Source organism: Ictalurus furcatus, chromosome 27 (assembly GCF_023375685.1).
Source record: "Ictalurus furcatus strain D&B chromosome 27, Billie_1.0, whole genome shotgun sequence".
NCBI lineage: Eukaryota > Metazoa > Chordata > Actinopteri > Siluriformes > Ictaluridae > Ictalurus > Ictalurus furcatus.
This window is the reverse complement of record NC_071281.1, coordinates 5,400,970-5,423,058: the sequence shown is the minus strand read 5'-3', so window position 1 is coordinate 5,423,058 and position 22,089 is coordinate 5,400,970. Positions and strand designations below refer to the sequence as shown.

The window sequence follows — 22,089 nt, the reverse complement described above, 5'->3', positions numbered from 1 at the left end:
TAACTAGAACTAGAAGATATGACCATATCACACCAATATTATCAGTACTGCATTGGCTCCCAGTAAAATCTCGCATTAACTATAAAATACTTTTATTAACCTATAACAGTCTCGCGCCACAATATCTAAGCGACCTTTTGGTTTTATATGATCCGCCACGCCTACTTAGATCAAAAGATGCAGGCTATTTGACGGTACCTTGAATAGTGAAGGCTACAGCAGGGGGAAGAGCCTTCGCTTATAGAGCCCCACAGTTATGGAACAGTCTTCCTATTAGTGTTTGGGACTCAGACACAGTCTCAGTGTTTAAGTCTAGGCTTAAAACGTATTTGTTTACTCAAGCCTACCCTGACTAGATTCTGTTCTACTACTTCGCAGTCATCATAATCTTTTTTTTCCCTCTCTCCTTTTGCCGAGCCCCACACGAATTTTTGGAGATACTAGAGATCCAGATCCTTTCTGCCTCTGGATGGAGCTCAAATCTTCTCTAATTCCAGACTGCTGAGACTACGGCTGCTCCTAAGGCCATACAGATTTCATATAAATCCATAATGAACTTTTTCACACTATCTGTTGTTACCCAGATGAGGATGGGTTCCCTTCTGAGTCGGGTTCCTCTCAAGGTTTCTTCCTCTTAAAACATCTTAGGGAGTTTTTCCTTGCCACCGTCGCCACTTGCTCAGTTGGGATAAATTCACACCTTTAATATCTGTATACCATGTTGATATTTCTGTAAAGCTGCTTTGAGACAATGTCTATTGTAAAAAGCGCTATACAAATAAAATTGAATTGAATTGAATATCAATTTAGACGGTGCTTTAAATTTGTAGGTGTATCCTCTTTGTGTCCTTTAAGCAACAACCACTTACTCTATCGTGTTTGGACTCTACATTTTCAGTGTGGTATGACAGGAGCATTAAACAATTAAAAAATCTGTATGCCGGTTGTTTCTTTGATAGCTTTGCCAATCTGTCATCTACTTATGACCTCCCTGTGACGCATCTGTTTCGTTATTTTCGAATTTGAAATTTTGTTTCTAGATGTTTTCCTAATTTCCCCTCTGCACCTCCTGAACAGCCTTGGGAAAGCTTGTTTTCAAACAATCCACATCAAAGAGGAATGATTTCTAGGATATATGATTTTATTCTGGCCTTAAGTAGTCAGTCAAGTACCAAAATTAATGATGCATGGGAAATGGAGTTAGGAGTACACATAAGTGAAGAGTGTTGGGAACGTGCTATAGGTAGGATACAGTCTACGACTTCTTGTCCTCGTCTTGGGCTCATCCAGTTCAAAGTTTTACATGGGGTCCATTTGTCTAAGTCGAGACTTTCTGTAATATATCCAGAAGTAGAGGACGGAAGTGTGATAAATGCCATGGCTCTCCCTGTTATCTTGGCCATATGTTTTTCTTTTGCCCAGGTCTCTATGGTTTTTGGACTGGTTTCTTTACTATCATGTCCACTATTCTCAGAGTAGATTTAAAACCTTGCCCATTGATTGCTATATTTGGGATTCCTGATTCCTCAGTTCCATTAAGCTCTGTACAAAAATATATTACCACTTTCACATCCCTAATAAGTTTGCTCAAACTGCCCTGCTTCTGGACCCTGGGGGCCTTCCAGTATCCTTCGGATTTCCGGTTCCGGTGACAGGGTACGCTGGCGCGTTTTGCTGTCGCTTCTGTTACCGTTTTGTTTGTATTTGTTTGTTATTTTAAGTCATATTGTTTTAAATAACTGCAAGTTTTTTAAGTTATATTGTTTTTAGTGCTGTTACGATTGCGTTGCCATTTTATATATTTTGGACTGTTGTTTTTATTTATGTGCTCCACCTGGGAATAACCTGCAGCATGCAACGCGGAATCAACGCCTCGGTGTGGCTGCGTGTGAGGATTGTATGACTTTGTGCTCGCAGTGCGCTTCAGAGTTTCAACGCCTTGGCCTCGTGAGTGTGCACTCAAACACCATGGCCCTAAAGTACACTACATGCCAGCTTTTGAATTTAAAACAGAGCTCTTATTGCCTAGCCAAAGACTCTTACAGAATCTGTCGAGACGCTGGATTGTGACGTCCTAAACGATATATCCATAGGGGTTTGAGGCGCAGTTTTGCTGTCTCATCCTCTCCTGACATCTTTGTCCTTACCTGTTGATGGAAGACCAACAAACTACTCCATACTGGTGTTGATCACAGTAATTTAATACCGGTTCCCCGCATGGAGATTAAACCACTGTCGTCTCCGCTTCAGAGCCAGGCTTATGCCGCATTATTCAATGCACGATCCGTAAATAACAATGCACTGCTTTTATCGGATTTTCTGACTTTCTGTTAATGTCGAGAATGAAGTTTGACAGAATTCTAATTGTGGGAGATTTTAACATTCATGTGGTGACTCTGTGGCGGCTAAGGAATTTCTGTCGCTAATTGATTGTTTTAGCTTCACACAGTTTGTAACTGACCCGACTCATAACAAGGGCCATACCCTGGCTCTCCTGATTGCAAATGGCTTGTTTGTATCGCAGTTTTCATCTGTTGACATTGGACTGTCTGATCATTCAGCTGTCTTTTTTAATCTGGAACTGTATCATCCAAGTGAGCCTACCATCTGAACAGTAACCTTCCGGAAGTGGAAGTCTATGGATCAGACAGCTTTCCTCAATTCTGTTGTTCCCACCTTAAGCGATCTGCATCACTCATCGCTGGAGGAGAAAGTTCTGCTGTTAAACTCTGCTCTTGCTGCTAATCTTGATTCTTTTGCTCCTCTAAGGTCACGTGAGGTCACATTCGCTCGCTCTGCCCCCTGGTATAATGACAGTCTGTGCTCTAGAAAGGCTGCTTGTCGGAAAATGGAGTGCAAATGGCACCTTATTGGACTGAATGTCTACTATCTATCATGGAAGAATCTTCTGGGTGATTATCGAGCACTAATGGAGACTGAAACCTATTCTCACAAACCTATTTAAATCGTGCTTCGATGTTTGGTGCCCTACTATCCTCAGCATTATAAATGAATCATTGGAGACTGGGGTCGTTCCAGCAGTACTAAAGACTGCTGCTGTTACACCTGTACCAAAGAAAGAAAATGTTTCTGCAGATGATTTTAACAATTTTCGTGCAATTTAAATGCTTCTATTTTTGGCAGAAATACTTGAGCGTGTTGTTGCCTCTCAACTATGTAAGCACCTTACAATTAATAACCTCTTTGAACCCCTTCAGTTAGGTTTTCGTAAACTTCACAGAACTGAAACGGCGTTGGTCAAAGTTACCAATAACTTGTTGATGGCCTCTGATTCTGGAGCTACATCCATTCTTATTCTTCTTAATCTTAGAGCTGCTTTCAATACTGTGGATCATGGTCTTTTACTTACCTGCCTTAAAAGTGTTTTTGGTGTGTCTGTTCTAGAGACCCAAAGTAAAATGAGGAACCTTAGAGTAATTTTCGATACCAGCCTCACATTTGATTGTTTTGTTCAGAGCACTGTTAAAGCATCCTTTTTTCACCTCAGAAATATAGCTAGACTGCGCCCAATGCTAAACTTCTCTGTGGCTGAAAAGCTGATTAACTCATTTGTTGTCACTCTGACACACTGGATTACTGTAACGCTATTTTAGCCGGAGTTTCTAAATCCACAATCAACAATTTGCAATATGTTCAAAACTCTGCTGCCAGGATCCTGACAGGAACCAGGAAATGTGAACATATTACTCCTGTTTTAGAGTCCTTGCACTGGCTCCCGGTCAGGTTCCGTGTCGATTTTAAGATCTTGCTGTTGACATACAAGGCACTACATGGCTTGGCTTCGCATTACTTATCTGGTTTATTAATCCCTTACACCCCAAATCGCAGACTACGCTCCTCACAGTGCAATTTGTTAACTGTTCCACAAACCTGCCTAAAATCTATGGGTGACAGGGCTTTTTCTGTCTATGCTCCTTCACTTAGGAACTCTCTTCCTCCTGAACTCAGAGAAGCTCACACTTTTGCCATTTTTAAAGCTCAACTTAAGACACACTTTTTAAAACTTGCATTTGACTGCTGATGTTTTCTTTTATTATTATTATTATTATTATTATTATTATTATTATTATTATTAATGTTGTTCTTATTAACTTTTATATTTTTTATTTTTCTGTGTACTGCTTATTTTGTGTACAGCGCATTGATAAGCTGCTTTTAAAGGTGCTTTATAAAATAAAGTTTATTATTATTATTATTATTATTATTATTATTATAATATTAATAGCAAGATGTTCCCTACTGTTGCATTGGAAGTCTGCTAAATATCCATCCATCTCCCAGTGGCTAAAGGACGTGATGTTTTTTTAAACTCGAGAAAATAAAGTATACGATAAGGGGCTGTACTGACAAGTTTTTTTTTTTAATAAATGGCAACCCTTTATTTAATATTTTATGGAGTTACAGACACTTCCCACTTGAATTATTGTGCCTGTTGCTGGATTTTATAATATATACATAACCAGATATAGATATTGGTTAGCCATGATGTGCCGTGGTGGTTGTTTGGTTGATTGTACTTTTTGATTTTGTTTTTCTTTTCTATACTTTGTATGTATGTATGTATGTATGTATGTATGTATGTATGTATGCATATGTAAGTATAACAAAAAAATGAGAATGGTATTGTTGCTATGTGACGAAGTAGGTTTTCTTTCTCAATAAAAATATTTTGGAAAAAAAAGGAAGGTATTATCTTTGTACTGTCACCAACCTACCGTGGACCTGTGGTTAGGGCACTCGTTTATGGAGTTCAAGGTTAGAAGCTGGCTCCTGGTGACTGTATATGCTAAGCAGTTGTAATGTAATGGGTGTGACAGATGTCGCAGCACTTAGCTTTGCATATTGGAACTTACAGTCATCAATCCCAGTTAGTTCCTTGAGGTCCTTGAGCTGTGGTAGTTTTTTTTTTTTAAATAAAGCTTATTTATTTGTATTTGTTTTTTATTTTGTTTTGTTTAATTCTCTGTTGAATTCCAAGACAGCTTCCATATTGAATGAATGGGGGAAAATTTGTCTACCTCTAGAAGTGATTGTGAAACTACAGTAGTAATCTGGCTCAGGGAATGGTGGCTTGAGCCCATCTCCTTTCTCCACCAGATGTTTTCACTTAATTCTTTATTTGTTGGTGATTTTTTTTTTGTTTTTGCCCATGCAGTATAAAAGAGCAAAGTACTAAAAAAAGGAAAGAAAAAGTCAATGACCAGTATAACAACAACAACAAAAAGTCAAATGAAGCAGATGTGCACAGCAAAGTTTTCATCTCTACTTCGTGAAAAAGTAGGGGCATTACAGGTTTTAATACAGTTTATAGCCCATATCTATCTCTAATCAAAGCCTATATCTAACCAAACATTCAAAATAGTAACTTAAGTTTTGAGAATGTTTATGAAGTCAGTGAAAAATAAAGCATTTCATTAGGACTTCACCAGGTTAAAAAACAGCACATACAACACTTAATCTTAGCGAGAAAACTGCCATTAGCTTTCTGTTTCTAGCTGCTACGATTCATTTATATAGGCCCAGCAGATTCTAATAGAAGTAAAATGACATCACAAGAGCCAGAGCCATGTGAGTGGTGGGGAATAGAACTCAACGCTAAACAATACATCAACAGCACACTTAAAAATTATAGGTACACGCAAGAAAATGTGAGTGTGTTCTGTTCTACTGAACAGAAAGTGGCAGCTACTAGATTATGATTTCACAAGTGGCAGTTCAACCACAGTACAGCAGACAAATAAATGCTGGCTATATTGCAAGCAAAAAAAATTAAGTTCACTCAGTGAAGTGTGCATTAACACATTAGAATCATTATCAGTGTTCAAAAAATTGTAACATTTCATTATTTTTTTATGGAGAAATAAAGCAGGCTTACTGAAAAACAATAACTGGAGAACATATGTACAGTTAAAAAAAAATTTTTTCAGCACTTCATGGGTATAGGACAGACATGTGGTTGTTGGTTTGGTCTTGATACCTACAAAGCTATAGAAGTAGCTCCCCAGGAATCAGTTTTTATTCCCTTTCACCGTTGTTTGGAAATGGAATGACATACATTTTGTGCTTGGGCCTAACCATTACACATTTATGTTTGAGTGATTGAGGATGCACAGCAAATACCTTATTGGTGTGAGACTATAGAAGTATAATAGTGCCAAATGTCCTCAAGGCAAAAAGGCATGCTGAATTTCATAAACTGAATAAAAACTTATCGCAATAACAATACTTGAATTTTTCTGCCCAGCAATTTGACACAAATACGGAAAAAAACACCGCAATATCAGTGCTTGAATTAGTTTCCTCTGCAATTCATTGGGTTTGTATATTTTGATTGAAAACAAAATTCCAGCATTCAAAATTCAATGCACACATTCACCTTCCTAAAATACAGTTCCAAAATATTCAGTTGTTAAAATACCATCTTCATTATTCGTCAGGTAATATTTCGACACATTATTTTTCAACCTCACAAATTCAGGCTGCAAAAATTCAGGTCTTAAAATTCGGGTCTTAAAATTCAAGTGTTCACGTCCGGGTCTCACAGGAAGGGCAATGGATTGCCGATACTATTATTACACGCTGCTCAGAACCTACTCAAAGCGTTGGTGGTTGTGGTGTGGATTGGGCAGATAGTGAAACAGAAGATGAACCAAGAGGTAAGTTAAGCTATTCTTTATTTATCAACAGCGCAGTAGGATACTTTACTATACTGTTGAATTACTTTTCATTTATCCTTTCAGAAAAATGGTAGTCATTCATTGTAGCGAGGTTATGTTAGCTTTTTGTGACTAGCTAGCTAACGTTAGCTAACGACGTTATATTTTTACCACCTGCACAAAGTCAATGGCGTGGCTAGCTACATACTTACTAGCTAGCTTTACTGGTAGTCATCAGGGACATGCTGAGTTTCCATGTGCGGAAATGTCAAGGTATCACACTACCTCAAAAGTACATTGAAAGCCCCGGGTTCCCAGGCTATTTTATGAAGTTCAATAGCCCAAATTCATTAAGGTTAGCTACTAACTATGGCAGTGATTGACATGTTCTCCTACACGTAGTTAAATGTAGCCTAAAATTTTATAAAATTGTATATTATTAATAATAAGTCTAAAAAAACAGCCTATCTAATTGAACGAGGAAAATAAACATAAAATATAGCTGCTAGCAGCAGTTATCGGGGTTCAAGCCATTTAAGACCCTTAAAGACTTTAAAATATATTACTTAATATTGGCAATCCTATAAGGAATGACAAGAAACAAAATGTTTAGTCCAGGTCTCCCGTTTGTTATACCAGTTTTAGGTTTTGCACACATTTTGTTGTTGATCTACAGTGCATCCGGAAAGTATTCACAGCGCTTCACTTTTTCCACATTTTGTTATGTTACAGCCTTATTCCAAAATGGATTAAATTCATTATTTTCCTCAAAATTCTACAAACAATACCCCATAATGACAACATGAAAGAAGTTTTTTTGAAATCTTTGCAAATTTATTAAAAATAAAAAACAAAAAAGCACACAAGTTTTCACAGCCTTTGCCATGACACTCAAAATTGAGCTCAGGTGCATCCTGTTTCCACTGAGCATCCTTGAGATGTTTCTACAACTCAATTGGAGTCCACCTGTGGTAAATTCAGTTGATTGGACATGATTTGGAAAGGCACACACCTGTCTATATAAGGTCTCACAGTTAACAATGCATTTCAGAGCACAAACCAAGCCATGAAGTCCAAGGACTTGTCTGTAGACCTCCGAGACAGGATTGTATCGAGGCACAGATCTGGGGAAGGGTACAGAAACATTTCTGCAGCATTGAAGGTCCCAATGAGCACAGTGGCCTCCATCATCCGTAAATGGAAGAAGTCTGGAACCAGCAGGACTCTTCCTAGAGCTGGCCGCCGGCCAAACTGAGCGATCGGGGGAGAAGGGCCTTAGTCGGGGAGGTGACCAAAAACCCTATGGTCACTCTGACAGAGCTCCAGCGTGTATCTGTGGAGAGAAGAGAACCTTCCAGATAAAGAACCATCTCTGCAGAACTCCATCAATCAGGCCTGAATGGTAGAGTGGCCGGATGGAAGCCACTCCTCAGTAAACAGCACATGACAACCCGCCTGGAGTATGCCAAAAGACACCTGAAGGACTCTCAGACCAACGATTGAACAAAGATTGAACTCTTTGGCCTGAATGGCAAGCATCATATCTGGAGGAAACCAGGCACCACTCATCACCTGGCCAATACCATCCCTACAGTGAAGCATGGTTGTGGCAGCATCATGCTGTGGGGATGTTTTTCAGCAGCAGGAACTGGGAGACTAGTCAGGATCGAAGAAAAGATGAATGCAACAATGTACAGAGACATCCTTGATGGAAACCTGCTCCATCACTCATCACTCACCTGCACTCTGAACCTCAGACTGGGGCTAAGGTTCATCTTCCAACAGGACAATGACCCTAAGCACACAGCCAATATAACAAAGGAGTGGCTACAGGACAACTCTGTGAATGTCCATGAGTGGCCCAGCCAGAGTCCAGGCTTGAACCCGATTGAACATCTTTGGAGAGATCTGAAAATGGCTGTGCACCGACGCTCCCCATCCAACCTGATGGAGCTTGAGAGGTCCTGCAAAGAAGAATGGGATAAACTGCCCAAAAATAGGTGTGCCAAGCTTGTAGCATCATTCTCAAAAAGACTTGAGGCTGTAATTGGTGCCAAAGGTACTTCAACAAAGTATTGAGCAAAGGCTGTGAATACTTATGTAAATTTGCTTTTTTTGTTGTTTTTTTATTTTTAATAAATTTGCAAAGATTTCAAGCAAACTTCTTTCATGTTGTCATTATGGGGTATTGTTTGTAGAATTTTGAGGAAAATAATGAATTTAATCCATTTTTGAATAAGGCTGTAACATAACAAAATGTGGGAAAAGTGAAGCGCTGTGAATACTTTCCCAGATGCACTGTAGATACTTGAAATAAATGATGGGTATGAAAAATGCTTACTTCAGGTCTCCCTTTCATAACATCATTTCCCGATCACACTGTAATCATAATGTGATAATACAAATGCAAACCTTGATACCTCAAATGAACAAATGAAGCGATAAACCTTTAAAAAATGTGATTGGCAATATTATTATAATGAGTTTATGGCAGCAGAGGACCACTCTTTGGCTAATTCTGCTAAATAATAGTTATTTTCAGAGGTTATTCTTTTGAAATCATATATGAAGATCTAAGCATTTCTTGATGAGTTATAGGCTTTTGGGTACACTTGCTCAATCCCACATTTTAAGGCCTTTAAGCACATTTGTAAAAAGGTATTATGTATTCTTTAAGTAGCCTGTAGCCACCTAGGTCAGAGATGGAAAAGACAATTTACAGCCAATACAGGCAGTTTACTAAGGGCATATTTTAAAAAAGCTTTTTAACAGTTATAACACCACCTATTGTCCAATCTCCATAAAAGTTTGTGCATGCATCGTTCCAATTATATGTTTAGGCTTTTGAAGGATGTCACTGGTGGTTGGATGTTTTACAGAACAGGAGGTAAGAATTGGAGGCAGGTGTAGTATTGGTTATCGCTTCATTAACTTGTGTAGATGTGTAGATATGTGTATAGTCTATAATGGTTTTGCATCTATATGTTTGTTTTCACTTAAAGGTGGTTGGGGACATAGAAAACTTGTTGTGGTGACCCCTGCAGACTGTGGCTATACAGGAAGGATACTAAAATCGTCAAGAACAAAAGAAAATACTGTTGTAATATGTAGCTCCACTCCAGGAGGAGCTTGACACTACTCCACTGGCACCAACATCTGAGGCCTTCTGCAACATGCCAAAGGCAATATGTAAAAAATGCAACTCATCCTATCATCTTCAAGTTCTTCCGGACCACATCAGCTCATGCTCTGTTGTTATTGTGGATGACACTGAACCAGGCAACAGTGAACAGGTAATCTTGATAAAATAAAGAAGAACTGGGGAACCATATGGTCCTCTTTGTTTTCATGAGTACACTCCCAACCACCAGTTGTTGAATGCATGTAAAGGTGTGTATGTATGTGTGTGTGTGTGTGTGTGTGTATATATATATATATATATATATATATATATATATATATATATATATATATATATATATATATGTATATGTTTATATATGTATATGCATGTATGTATGTACATCCATCCATCAATCCATCCTCAACCGCTTATACGGTCGCGGGGGCAGCAGCTCCAGCAGCGGACCCCAAACTTCCCTTTCCCGAGCCACATTAACCAGCTCTGACTGGGGGATCCCGAGGCGTTCCCAGGCCAGTGTGGAGATATAATCTCTCCACCTGGTCCTGGGTCTTCCCCGAGGTCTCCTCCCAGCTGGACATGCCTGGAACACCTCCCTAGGGAGGCGCCCAGGGGGCATCCTTACCAGGTGCCCAAACCACCTCAACTGGCTCATTGCAATGCAAAGGAGCAGCGGCTCTACTCTTAGTTCCTCTCAGATAACCAAGCTTCTCACCCTATCTCTAAGGAAGAGGCCAGCCACCCTCCTGAGAAAACCCATTTCAGCCACTTGTACCCGTGATCTAGTTCTTTCGGTCACCACCCAGCCTTCATGACCATAGATGAGGGTAGGAACGAAGATTGCCCGGTAGACCGAGAGCTTTGCCTTCCGGCTCAGCTCTCTTTTCGTCACAACGGTGCGGTAAAGCGAATGCAATACCGCTCCCGCTGCTCCGATCCTCCGGCCAATCTCCCGCTCCAATGTCCCCTCACTCGTGAACAAGACCCCGAGGTACTTGAACTCCTTCACTTGGGTTAAGTACTCATTCCCCACCCGGAGTAGGCACTCCATCGGTTTCCTGCTGAGAACCATAGCCTCAGATTTAGAGGTGCTAATACTCATCCCAGCTGCTTCACACTCAGCTGTGAACCGATCCAGTGAGTGCTGGAGGTCACGGACCAATGATGCCATCAGGACCACATCATCTGCAAAAAGCAGCAATGAGATCACCATGTCACCAAACCGCAACCCCTCCCCACCATGACTATGCTTCGATATACTGTCCATGAATTTCACAAACAGGATTGGTGACAAAGCGCAGCCCTGGCAGAGACCAACCCCCACCTGGAATGAGTCCGACTTTTTGCCGAGTATCCGGACACAGCTCTTGCTTTGGGAGTACAGCGATAGGATAGCCTTATGAAGGGAACCCCTCACTCCATACTCCCTCAGCACCTCCCACAGTAAACCCCTGGGGACCCGATCATACGCTTTCTCCAAATCCATAAAACACATGTAGACCGGGTGGGCATACTCCCTGGCCCCCTCCAAGATCCTTGCGAGAGTAAAGAGCTGGTCCATTGTTCCACGACCAGGACGGAATCCACATTGTTCCTCTTCAATCGGAGGTTCGACTATTGGCCGAACCCTCCCTTCCAGCACCCTGGAGTAGACTTTATCAGGGAGGTTGAGAAGTGTGATACCCCTATAGTTGGCGCACAGTCTCTGGTCCCCCTTTTTGAACAGGGGAACCACCCCGCTCTGCCACTCCTTGGGCACTGTCCCCGACTTCCACGCAATGTTAAAGAGGCATGTCCCAAGACATCCCCTCCACACCCAGAGCTTTCAGCGTTTCTGGACGGATCTCATCAATCCCCAGGGCTTTGCTACTGTGTAGTTGTTTGGCTACCTCAGTGACCTCCACCAGGGAAATTGATGATGATCCCCCATCATCCTCCACCTCTGCCTCTACCATAGAGGGCGTGTTAGTCGGATTCAGAAGTTCCTCAAAGTGTTCCCTCCACCGTGCAATTACTTCCTCAGTTGAGGTCAACAGCGTCCCATCCTTACTGTACACAGTTTGTATGGTTCCCCATTTCCCCCTCCTGAGGTGGCGGATGGTTTTCCAGAAACACTTTGGTGCTGACCGAAAGTCCTTCTCCATGTCCTCTCCGAACTTCTCCCACACCCACTGCTTTGCCTCTTTCACGGCAGAGGCTGCAGCCCTTTGGGCCTGTCGGTACCTTGCAACTGCCTCCGGAGTCCTCCGGGATAACACATCCCAGAAGGCCTCCTTCTTCAGTCGGACGGCCTCCCTGACCACCGGTGTCCACCACGATGTTCGAAGATTACCGACCCTTGAGGCACCTAAGACCTTGAGACCACAGCTCTCTGCTGCAGCTTCAGCAATGGAGGCTTTGAACATTGCCCACTCAGGTTCAATGCCCCCAACCTCCACAGGGGTGCCAGAAAAACTCCGCCGGAGGTGTGAGTTGAAGATCTCATGGACAGGGGCCTCCTCCAGACGTTCCCAGTTCACCCGCACTACCCGTTTGGGCTTTCCAGGTCTGTCCAGAGTCTTTCCCCACCCCTTGACCCAACTCACCACCAGATGGTGATCAGTTGACAGCTCTGCCCCTCTCTTCACCCGAGTGTCCAGAACATGCGGCCTCAGATCAGATGATACGATTACAAAATCGATCATAGACCTTCGGCCTAGGGTGCTCTGGTACCACGTACACTTATGAGCCTCCTTATGTTCGAACATGGTATTCATTATAGACAGTCCGTGACTAGCACAGAAGTCCAACAACAAACGCCCGCTCGGGTTTAGATCAGGGAGGCCGTTCCTCCCAATCACGCCTCTCCAGGTATCTTTATCATTGCCCACGTGCATGTTGAATTCTCCCAGCAGAACTATGGAGTCCCCTACTGGTGCCCCATACAGGACTCCGTGCAAGGTCTCCAAGAAGGTTGAGTACTCTGAACTGGTGTTCGGTGCATATGCACAGACAACAGACAGAGGTCCCCCCTCCCCCAACAACCCGTAGGCCTAAGGAGGCGACCCTCATGTCCACCGGTGTAAACTCCAACGTAACGGCGCTCAACCGGGGAGTTGTGAGTATCCCCACACCCGCCCGGTGCCTCACACCCTGGCCAACTCCAGAATAGAATAGAGTCCATCCCCTATCCAGGAGTACAGTTCCAACACCGAGACTGTGCATTGAGGTAAGCCCCACCAGATCTAACTGGTAGCGCTCCACCTCCCGCACAAGTTCCAGTTCCTTCCCCCACAGAGAGGTGACGTTCCACGTCCCCAGAGCCAGCCTCTGCCGCCCAAGTCTGGTCCGTCGAGGCCCCTGACCTTCACTGCCACCCATGTAGCAGCGCACCCGACCCCCATGGTTCACCCCACGAGTGGTGGGCCCATAGGATGGGGGGGGGGGGTGCCACGTTGTTTTTTCGGGCTTTGCCGGGCTGGGCTCCGTGGCAAACCCAGCCACCAGGCGCTCGCAGTCGGGCCCTCCCTCTGGGCCCAGCTCCAGATGGGGGCCCTGGGCTTCCTCCGGGCAGGGTAACTCCTCCTCTCTTTGTTTTCTTCATGAGGGTGTCTTTGAACCATTCTTAGTCTGGCCCCTCCCCTGAGACCACTTTGCCTTGAGAGACCCTACCAGGAGCACAAGGCTCCAGACAACATAGCCCTTAGGTTGGTAGGGACACACAAACCTCTCCACCACGATAAGGTGATGGTTCCCGGAGAGGGCACTGTACATGTGTATATATAAATTTAGCATTTCAATATTGTCTTAGTTACATTTGTATCCATATCTATTTCATATTTTTTGTATTAATGTGTCATACACCATAGGCTTGTTGTCCTATATGCCAGGAAGAAATGGCCCTTGATATCTTGGAAATTCATGCCAGCATATGTGGGGAAAGGTAATCAAGATGTATAAAATCTGATATTATTAAAACATGATGGTATATTTCAAATGTGCTGTGTCCTATATGTGTGGGTTTTCTTTTACACTGTAGAACAGTGAACACAATGAACAACACAATTGAAGTGCTGTGTGTGGACAACGGTAATTACAGTTGCTGCTTCTTTTTGTACTTGACTAATGCCAGTGGATAACTGTTGGGTGACTTTTGAGTGCATTTCAACTATCCACACGCCACATCTGTGCTTTCTGCCCATCTAGATTGGAAGACCCACCCTGATCCCAAAGTGGCTGTGTCCTTGTACACCCAGGAAATTCTTCGTCTCCATGAGACTGGGAAGCCGCTTCTGATGTACATGGACCTCAGATCAGATGTTCAAGAACAAGAGAGAGCCACTTATAAACTTCTACAAGCAAAAAGATGTGGAGTGGGCATGACCCCTTAGATGCCAATTGCAAGTTAAAGCATAGAAAAGAGCAGATGAAGTTGAAAATGAGTTCAATGCAATGTGTAGTGTAGCACGGCAGTATTGTAGCTATTGTGTATGCTTTGTGTGTTCTTTAGGGGACACTGCAATTGGTGATGGTGTTACCAGGCAAGTAGTTATATCATACACTTTCTGTCAAACTGTCAATCAAAGTGTTGTGTGTGATAATTTATGACTGGCAGGTCTGTAGGGGTGGTGAGGGGGGTAACCCTATGGAGTTTATCAGCTGGTCAGTCTGGCTCCTTTGTGTCTGGGGGTGTTGTGGAGAGGTGTGTGTTGGGGGGAATAGCCCCCCTCCCAACAAAAGGTGTTTATGTTAATGAGTTTGGTTTTTGGTGGGGTGAAATACGTCTGAAAAGAAATAATGTTTTTAATATGGGGCTGTGTTTGTGTTACTTTGTGGCGTTATTTCGTTTGTGTAAACACATTGTTAGAAAAGCATGATGTTTGAATGTGTACATATATGAGTAGAATATTTGTTTTGTGAAATAAATGAAAACAAATGTTGATTATGTTTTTTAGGGATCCCGGTTTACCTTTGAATAAAAAGTTTAGGAGTTAAAGCGTCTTTTTAAAAAAAAGAATCTGTTTAAAAAAGAATCTGTTTAAAATAATCGTTTGTATTACATACATTCTAAACACAAACCTTTAGGATGTAAAAAATGATCAAAAGAGCTGTTTAAAAAGAATCCGTATTACTAGGTTTCCAAAAAAAAAAAACACATAAAAACTTTAGGAGGTAAAAATGGTTAAAAGAGCTGTTTAAAAAGAATAGCACCTATTACACGGCTTCTAAACAAAGATCCTTACGAGGTAAAAATGTTAAAGTGCTGGCTAAAAGAATCTCCGTAATGTTTAAACTAGGAGAGAAGTATTTTCCAGAGATGTCTTCCAGTCGCTGTGTTAAGCAGTAATGAAGTTAAACGGAGACGCCTCACTCTCGCTAAACCCCGCCCACACATACGCGTTTTCAGACACGCCTCTCTCTCTCTCTCTAAACACACCCATTCACATGTTTTCATCGTAGCCAGTACGTTCTGTCAAAATGTCAATCACGGCGGTAGAACTAGAGGGCTAATTTATGGCCTCGTCCTTGACAGGCCTGCGTTTCTCTAGGAGTGCTTAATTTATGGCTCTTTGTTTCTTCCTGACCAAAGAGTTTTTTTTATGACTAGGGGGGTCGTGGTGTGATCCTACAGATTGTTTATGATAATGAGTGTCTGCGGGGGTGTTAATTGCTTTACGACACACCCTACAATAGGTATGCTTTATGTTTAAAAGTAGGGTCAGTTACGCAGAAGTCTCTAAGATCGCGGCCGTGTATCAGAGCGCTGTGTAATTTAAGGCGAATCATCGATTCTCGTTTTAACTCACCGCTAAAGCTTTATATTTTATTTTTGAGAATACTTCAAAGAGGAGATGGCTGTCTGTCGTAACAGTAAGTGTTTTGTTTTTATTATTATTATTATTATTATTATTATTATTATTATTATTACACATAGTTAAGAATGTTTTTATTTATAAACGAATTTATGGGTTTATTGTGGTGAATAAAACAGGTATCTAACGCTACAGGTGATGATGATATTGTGTCTATCCCGGACATCGTAGACGAAATCAGGTTTCTGAACAAGGCAAGCGGTACGTGCGTTGTTATTCTTTATAATTGTTCGATGCTATGTATGATGTGTATGTGTTTAATGATTTTACTTCTTTTTTTCACAAAGTGTCGAACACAGAAGTCCCGCGAGTCAGGTTTGAAAACCCCGTGCTGGGTAAGATCTGTAATAACGAGATATTTATCTGTTATGTTTAAAAAGCGGTTTAAGATGTTTTCTTACGTATTGTGTTCGTTTGTTTACTGTTCAAGGCTTGTCAAATCTTGTAGACAAGATCGCTGCACCCGAGTTCAAAAATAGTGCTGCGGTTTCCACTGAACGCGGTATACCAACGAGCTCTGGAAAAGCCAAGCGTAAAACAGTCGCTCAGGTCCACAGCGCGGGTGTCGCTACGTCGAAACGTAAACGATCAAGATCTCCCCCACGATCGACAGACGGTGTGTAGCATGTATTTTTATTTTTTTATTTTATTTTTTTAAAGAGTGTTTCATCATCCTAATTAGTGCCGGTATCCTAAGCAATGTTTTGTGTTTTTTTCCCCAAACAGAGTCAGCTGTGAATGAACCGAGCACTATAGACTCTTGTTTGAACTGGAATCAGGAGCTGTTAGATTCGTGGGACGCATGTGTATTTACCCCGGTTCCCGGAGACGATCTGCCTTCAAACCAAGAAGCATTTGGTCGCGATGCTACTGATGTTATAGACAATAACAGAGACTCGGCGGAGGTGATACGAACCGGGTTCAAGGCCATCGAGGACCGTATTGGTGGTTTTGAAAAGACTTTTGCCAGCGTCACCGAGCGTCTGGACATTATAGAGAAGAATCAGCGTCTTTATAATCAAAGTCTTGTGGAAACTTTACAAAAACATACCATCACACATAAAGAAATCATAGCAAACCAGAGGCGTCTTATTGGGGACATTCGTCGCGTTGATCACAATCAACACCTGACGGCGGAATTGTTAAAACAGTTTGTACAGTTAGTTAAAAACAAGAAACTCGGGTGAGTTGTACAATAAGTATTTTATACCCCTGTGTGTGTGTGTGTGTGTGTGTGTGTGTGTGTGGTGCGTTTACTTGCTGGTGTGTATCTGGTTTACTGTGTGTGATTTTTACTAGTTTTTGTTTCAATAATAAAAATGTCAAAGCGGTGTGGTGAAAACTCGTGTAATCTGGGAGCTGCAATTAAATTTAGAAGATGCGACGACGATGGTCTGTGTACTTTTGAACAGCGTTGCAATACAGAGACGTTACAGGGTTTAATTCGGACAATGGAGGATCTGAATAGACAGCAGTCTACCACCGATACTTTGTTGGACTTATTAAACATTGTTAGATCAATGGCTGAGGTTCAAATAGAGCCGCTGCCTAATTCGTTGTTAGACATCGGTTCAAATTCGTTGTTAGACAGCGATTCAAATTCACAGCAGGTGGGGTGCGGGTCGGACAGTCAATCGTTTAATCCTTCGGAACCAAATTTTGGGTTATCCGAAGCCGCTATTGAGTCTATCGTAAGAGAGGGTGGGTCTGTTGGTGATTATACGGTGGTACCAAGACGCAGATTTAATGGTTTGGAGATACGGCGTCGTATAAACATGCGTGTGATAACCGCTCCAGACCTGGCAGCGTACGCTATATTTCTGCATGATATCATGTCTGAAATAGTGTCGTTTTCCAGACTGCTGGCCGGCGATGGGGGCTTAATCAACATTACCTTGAGAGGCCCTAGTCTACCCTCTGACGTTAACGCTGTCTTGTCACCTGATAACGATTACGATTTGCACATATTCACACAACAACTAGAGAACATTATGCAGAGTAATTCTGACGTATGGGCTGATGAATGTCTAGATCTGTACGTGTCTATAGCTCGCGGTAAACACGGTGGCGCTTATCGAAAGATACGTGATTTAGCTCATAACGAGGTGATTGCCAGAAACAGAATGAATCTGATCTGTCCCAACAACATATCTAACAATCTGTGTTTTGCGATCTGTCTGTCCCATTTTCTACAACCGCATGCGTCATGTGGTGAACTCGAGTCGTTAGCAGCGTCTCTACAGAAAACTGCAGGGTATTCGGTACAACAAAAGATAGGGTTTAATGACATCACACGATTTGAACGGTTGTTACATGTTAAAATAGTGGTGTTCCATAGGACATGTTCTGGTCTGTTGGAACACTTTACGAACAATGACGAGCCTCATAATAAGACCGTGTCCTTGTATTTACACAACGAACATTATTTCTTGATTAAGAACCTAAAAGCATTCATCGGTACACCATACGTGTGCGAATACTGCTATCGTGGTTTTACTAGCCGCAGAGACCACAGGTGTAAATACGTTTGCGATGTATGTAATGCACCTGATTGTCATAAATACGCTGGCAAAACGAGGCAATGTCACGATTGTTTGCGGTACTGCAGATCAACCTACTGTTACAACGCGCATAAACAAACGCAAACAGGACAACAGTACGCTCAGTGTGATGTCACTAAATACTGTCAGAAATGTAATAGGCGATATCACGTCAACGGAGCAGTACCAAAAAAACATGTGTGCCCTGCAGAACACTGTATCCATTGTAAAGCTGAGTTGGTTAATGACGGAGTACACCAATGTTTCATACAACCGATAAAAATGGAACCACCTAGCGACAAATACATTTATTATGATTTTGAGACACAACACACGGACGGTAAACAGGTGGCAAATTTCGTATGCGCCATTACATTTAAAGGGGAAGAGTTCACAGCCGCTGGTACAGACTGTATAGATCAACTTGTTAAAAAGTTTAGACAGCCTCATTATCAGAATTACACATGGGTTGCACACAACGCTTCAGGGTTTGACAATTTTATACTATTGGAATATTTTGCAAAAGCAGGGCTAACACTCCAAATTACTATGCAAGGCTGTCGGATCATCTTAATGTATGATAAGACATTCAAGCAACGTTTCATCGATAGCTACTCTTTCATCCCTATGCGTCTGTCCATGACATCCGCCGCGTTAAATCTAACCTGTGCTGAGAAAGGTCATTTTCCACATCTGTTCAATAGAACCGAAAATGAAGACTACGTAGGCCCATACCCTGATAAGCATTTCTACGGCTATGAGACAATGTCTGACAAAGAGAGGGCTCTGTTTGATGAGTGGTATGTTACGGTGTCGGGTAAGGTTTTTGATTTAAAAAAAGAGCTCGCCATGTACAGCAAGAACGATGTCGTTTTGCTCCGTGAGGCATGCATGAAGTACCGTGACGAATTCATACAATGTACCAAACTCGACCCATTCAGATACACCACTTTAGCAGCGTGCTGCATGGCCGTGTATAAAACCCACTATCTACCTAAAGACACACTAGCTCTGACCCATAACAATGCATACACAAATCAGAACAAGACATATTCAGCCGTTTCCATTGAATGGCTTGAATATGTCAAAACAACACGAGGCGTGAACATTCAGCACGCTTTAAATCATGGAGAGATGGTGATTGGAAAATATCATCTCCATGGTTATTATGAAAAGGATGGTGTCAAATATGGTTTCGAATTCAACGGATGCATGTTTCACGGGCATGAATGTCGTTATAACCCAAACCATTTACATCCGTTATCAAAAGTGCCCTACGGTTTGCTCAGAAGACAGTTTGATGATAAGGTCGAAATTTTGGAAAAGGCGTATGGTCTCGATGTTGAGGTGATGTGGGAATGTGATTGGAATAACGCTAAACAGAACGATGTCGCTGTAATGGCGTTTATGTCCACTTACATACATCCTGAACGATTGAAACCGCGCAACGCGCTATTCGGTGGTCGTACTAACGCGTACAAATTGTATCACAAAGCCCACAATAGTGAAAAAATACGATATGTCGACTTTACAAGTTTGTACCCCTTTTGCCAGGCCAAAAAATGTTACCCCATAGGACATCCACAAATAATTTTCAAGGATTTTGAACCTCTTGAAAATTATTATGCGTTTGTCAAGGCTACAGTACTGCCACCGCGAAAACTGCTTCACCCCGTCCTTCCCTATAGGACCGGTGGTAAGCTTATGTTTCCACTTTGTCGTACATGCGCCGAACATCAGAATCAGACAGACCCGTGTGGTCATACTGATGAGGAAAGAGCTATTTCAGGGTGTTGGGTCAGCATAGAGCTGTTGAAAGGTGTGGAAAAGGGTTATATTGTAACGAACGTGGACGAGGTGTGGCATTTTCCACAACGGTCAGAAACTTTGTTTTGTGATTATGTTAAAACATTTTTACAATATAAACAAGAGGCCAGCGGTTTCCCCGCACACGTTATGACAGACGCAGACAAGGAATCCTACATCTCAGACTACTTTGAGAAAGAGGGGATTAAGATGGACGCTGGTAAGATAAGTCGCAATCCAGCACGGCGTTCTATTAACAAACTTCTGCTGAACTCACTTTGGGGTCGTTTCTCCATGCGTGAAAACTTGCCGTGTACAGAGTTAATTTCGGATCCGGAACAATTTACACAGCACATATTCGGTGACGGGTATAATGTTAAACACTTTTCCTTCGTTTCAGACAGCGTGGCTCTAATTCAGTGGTGTTATGCGGATGGGAAAGGGGGGCAGACTCGCGACATCAACATCTTTCTTGGGGCTTTCACAACAGCTCATGCCCGTCTAGAACTTTACGAATTAATGGACAAATTGGGTGACAGGCTGTTGTACAGTGACACAGACAGTGTGATCTTTACATCTAGAGAGGGCGACTGGGAACCTCCGTTGGGCCCCTATCTCGGTAATTTAACTGACGAGGTTGGAGCTGGTGATCATATTGTAGAATTTTGTTCAGGCGGCCCGAAAACATACAGCTACCGCACTGCGAAGGGTAAGGTTTGCATGAAAGCCAAAGGTGTCACGCTCAACGCAGTAAATTCAAAAGCCATTAGATTAGACACCCTGATTGGACTTGTCGATCACTACGTCGTGGGGGAGGATAATAGTCGTCATATACTGGCATACACAGATACCATTGTACGTAATAAAAAACAATTCACACTACACAACAGGTCAGTTGTTAAAAAGTTTAAGGTTGTGTACAACAAACGCGTACTGCTCCCAGATTTGACCTCAACGAAGTGGAGAAGGTCTTTACCCAATATGTACATCATAGAAATCTTAGCGCTATTTATATTGTGCAGAATTTATTTTGCCAAGGGAAATCCAGTAGGACCATCAGTTTAAACACAAATTATCTAATGTTGTTTAAAAATCCCCGAGATGCTAATCAAGTCAGTGTTCTAGGAAGACAAATGTATCCCGGCAACACAAAATTTTTTATGGAATGTTATTGAGACGCAACCAGCAAGCCTTTCGGGTATCTGCTGATTGATTATAAAACAAAAACTCCCGAACACTATCGGCTCAGAACAGATTTACTTGCGCCACACCCTGTGGTATATCTCCAGAAAAGAAGATAGCGATATGTCTGCCAGACTTTGTAGAAACCTGCCGCTTTTAAAAATATTATTAAAAGCGTCACCCAAACAAAGACGGATTATTTTACAAACTGCCACAGACGAGCTCATTGCGACATTGTGTGAAGTAGCTCTTAACGTTCTCTACGGCAATATACCTCTCACATCTCAACAATACCAGAAGCTCAGAAAAAGGAAAAGCGTGATCAAATTTGTAGCGGATAAGACTGTTGGTGTTAAAAGAAAGAGACGTGTAATAAATAAACAGGGGGGCTTTCTTCTACCGCTCTTAAGCGTGGCTATCCCTTTCATCTCCAGCCTGATTGCATCTAGATAACAGAGGGAATGGAGCACGCAGAGAAAATGTTTTTAGTCCCGCAGCACCAGTTGGACAAACTAAAGACCGGGACAGCACGCGAATCTATTCAACAAATCGTGGAGAATGATTTGGACATTGCTATAAGAAATATCTTGCACCGCTCTGACTTGGACAGTTATGAAAAAGCGAAGCTGTACACAAACGTTTTACAGCGCTTTTTAACAGTCGCTAGACAAGGGGACCGTGAAATCAGCACATTAACATTGACGACTATGCAGACTGAGCATCCTGAACAAGAAAAGCCGTCTGCGCCGCCCGGCGTAAACCACCACGACGGTTTAGATAACGTAGCGGCGGATATTTTGAAGAATATTCCGCAGAGGAGTGTAAAAAGCGCTCGCTACATTTTAGATAAGATGTCTAAAATGAAAGATGTCACATCTTGGGACGATTCG

The 22,089-nt window shown here is 42.2% G+C and overlaps 1 protein-coding gene across 1 annotated transcript; it reads left to right on the top strand.

Annotated features, from left to right (window-relative positions):
- Positions 1–15,909: 15,909 nt before the first annotated feature.
- Positions 15,910–16,858, top strand: LOC128603102 (uncharacterized). Its single transcript, XM_053617320.1, has 3 exons — positions 15,910–16,006; positions 16,102–16,287; positions 16,398–16,858. The coding sequence occupies exons 1-3, from the start codon at positions 15,910–15,912 to the stop codon at positions 16,856–16,858; spliced, it is 744 nt and encodes a 247-aa protein (XP_053473295.1).
- Positions 16,859–22,089: the final 5,231 nt, after the last annotated feature.

What these genes read in the sequence shown, in the direction of transcription:
- LOC128603102 (XM_053617320.1), top strand. Translation starts at nt 15,910, where the DNA reads ATGTATGATGTGTATGTGTTTAATGATTTTACTTCTTTTTTTCACAAA. An exon ending in GTTTGAAAACCCCGTGCTGG is followed by an intron (nt 16,007 to 16,101) that starts GTAAGATCTGTA and finishes TTACTGTTCAAG; the next exon opens with GCTTGTCAAATCTTGTAGAC. An exon ending in TCCCCCACGATCGACAGACG is followed by an intron (nt 16,288 to 16,397) that starts GTGTGTAGCATG and finishes TTCCCCAAACAG; the next exon opens with AGTCAGCTGTGAATGAACCG.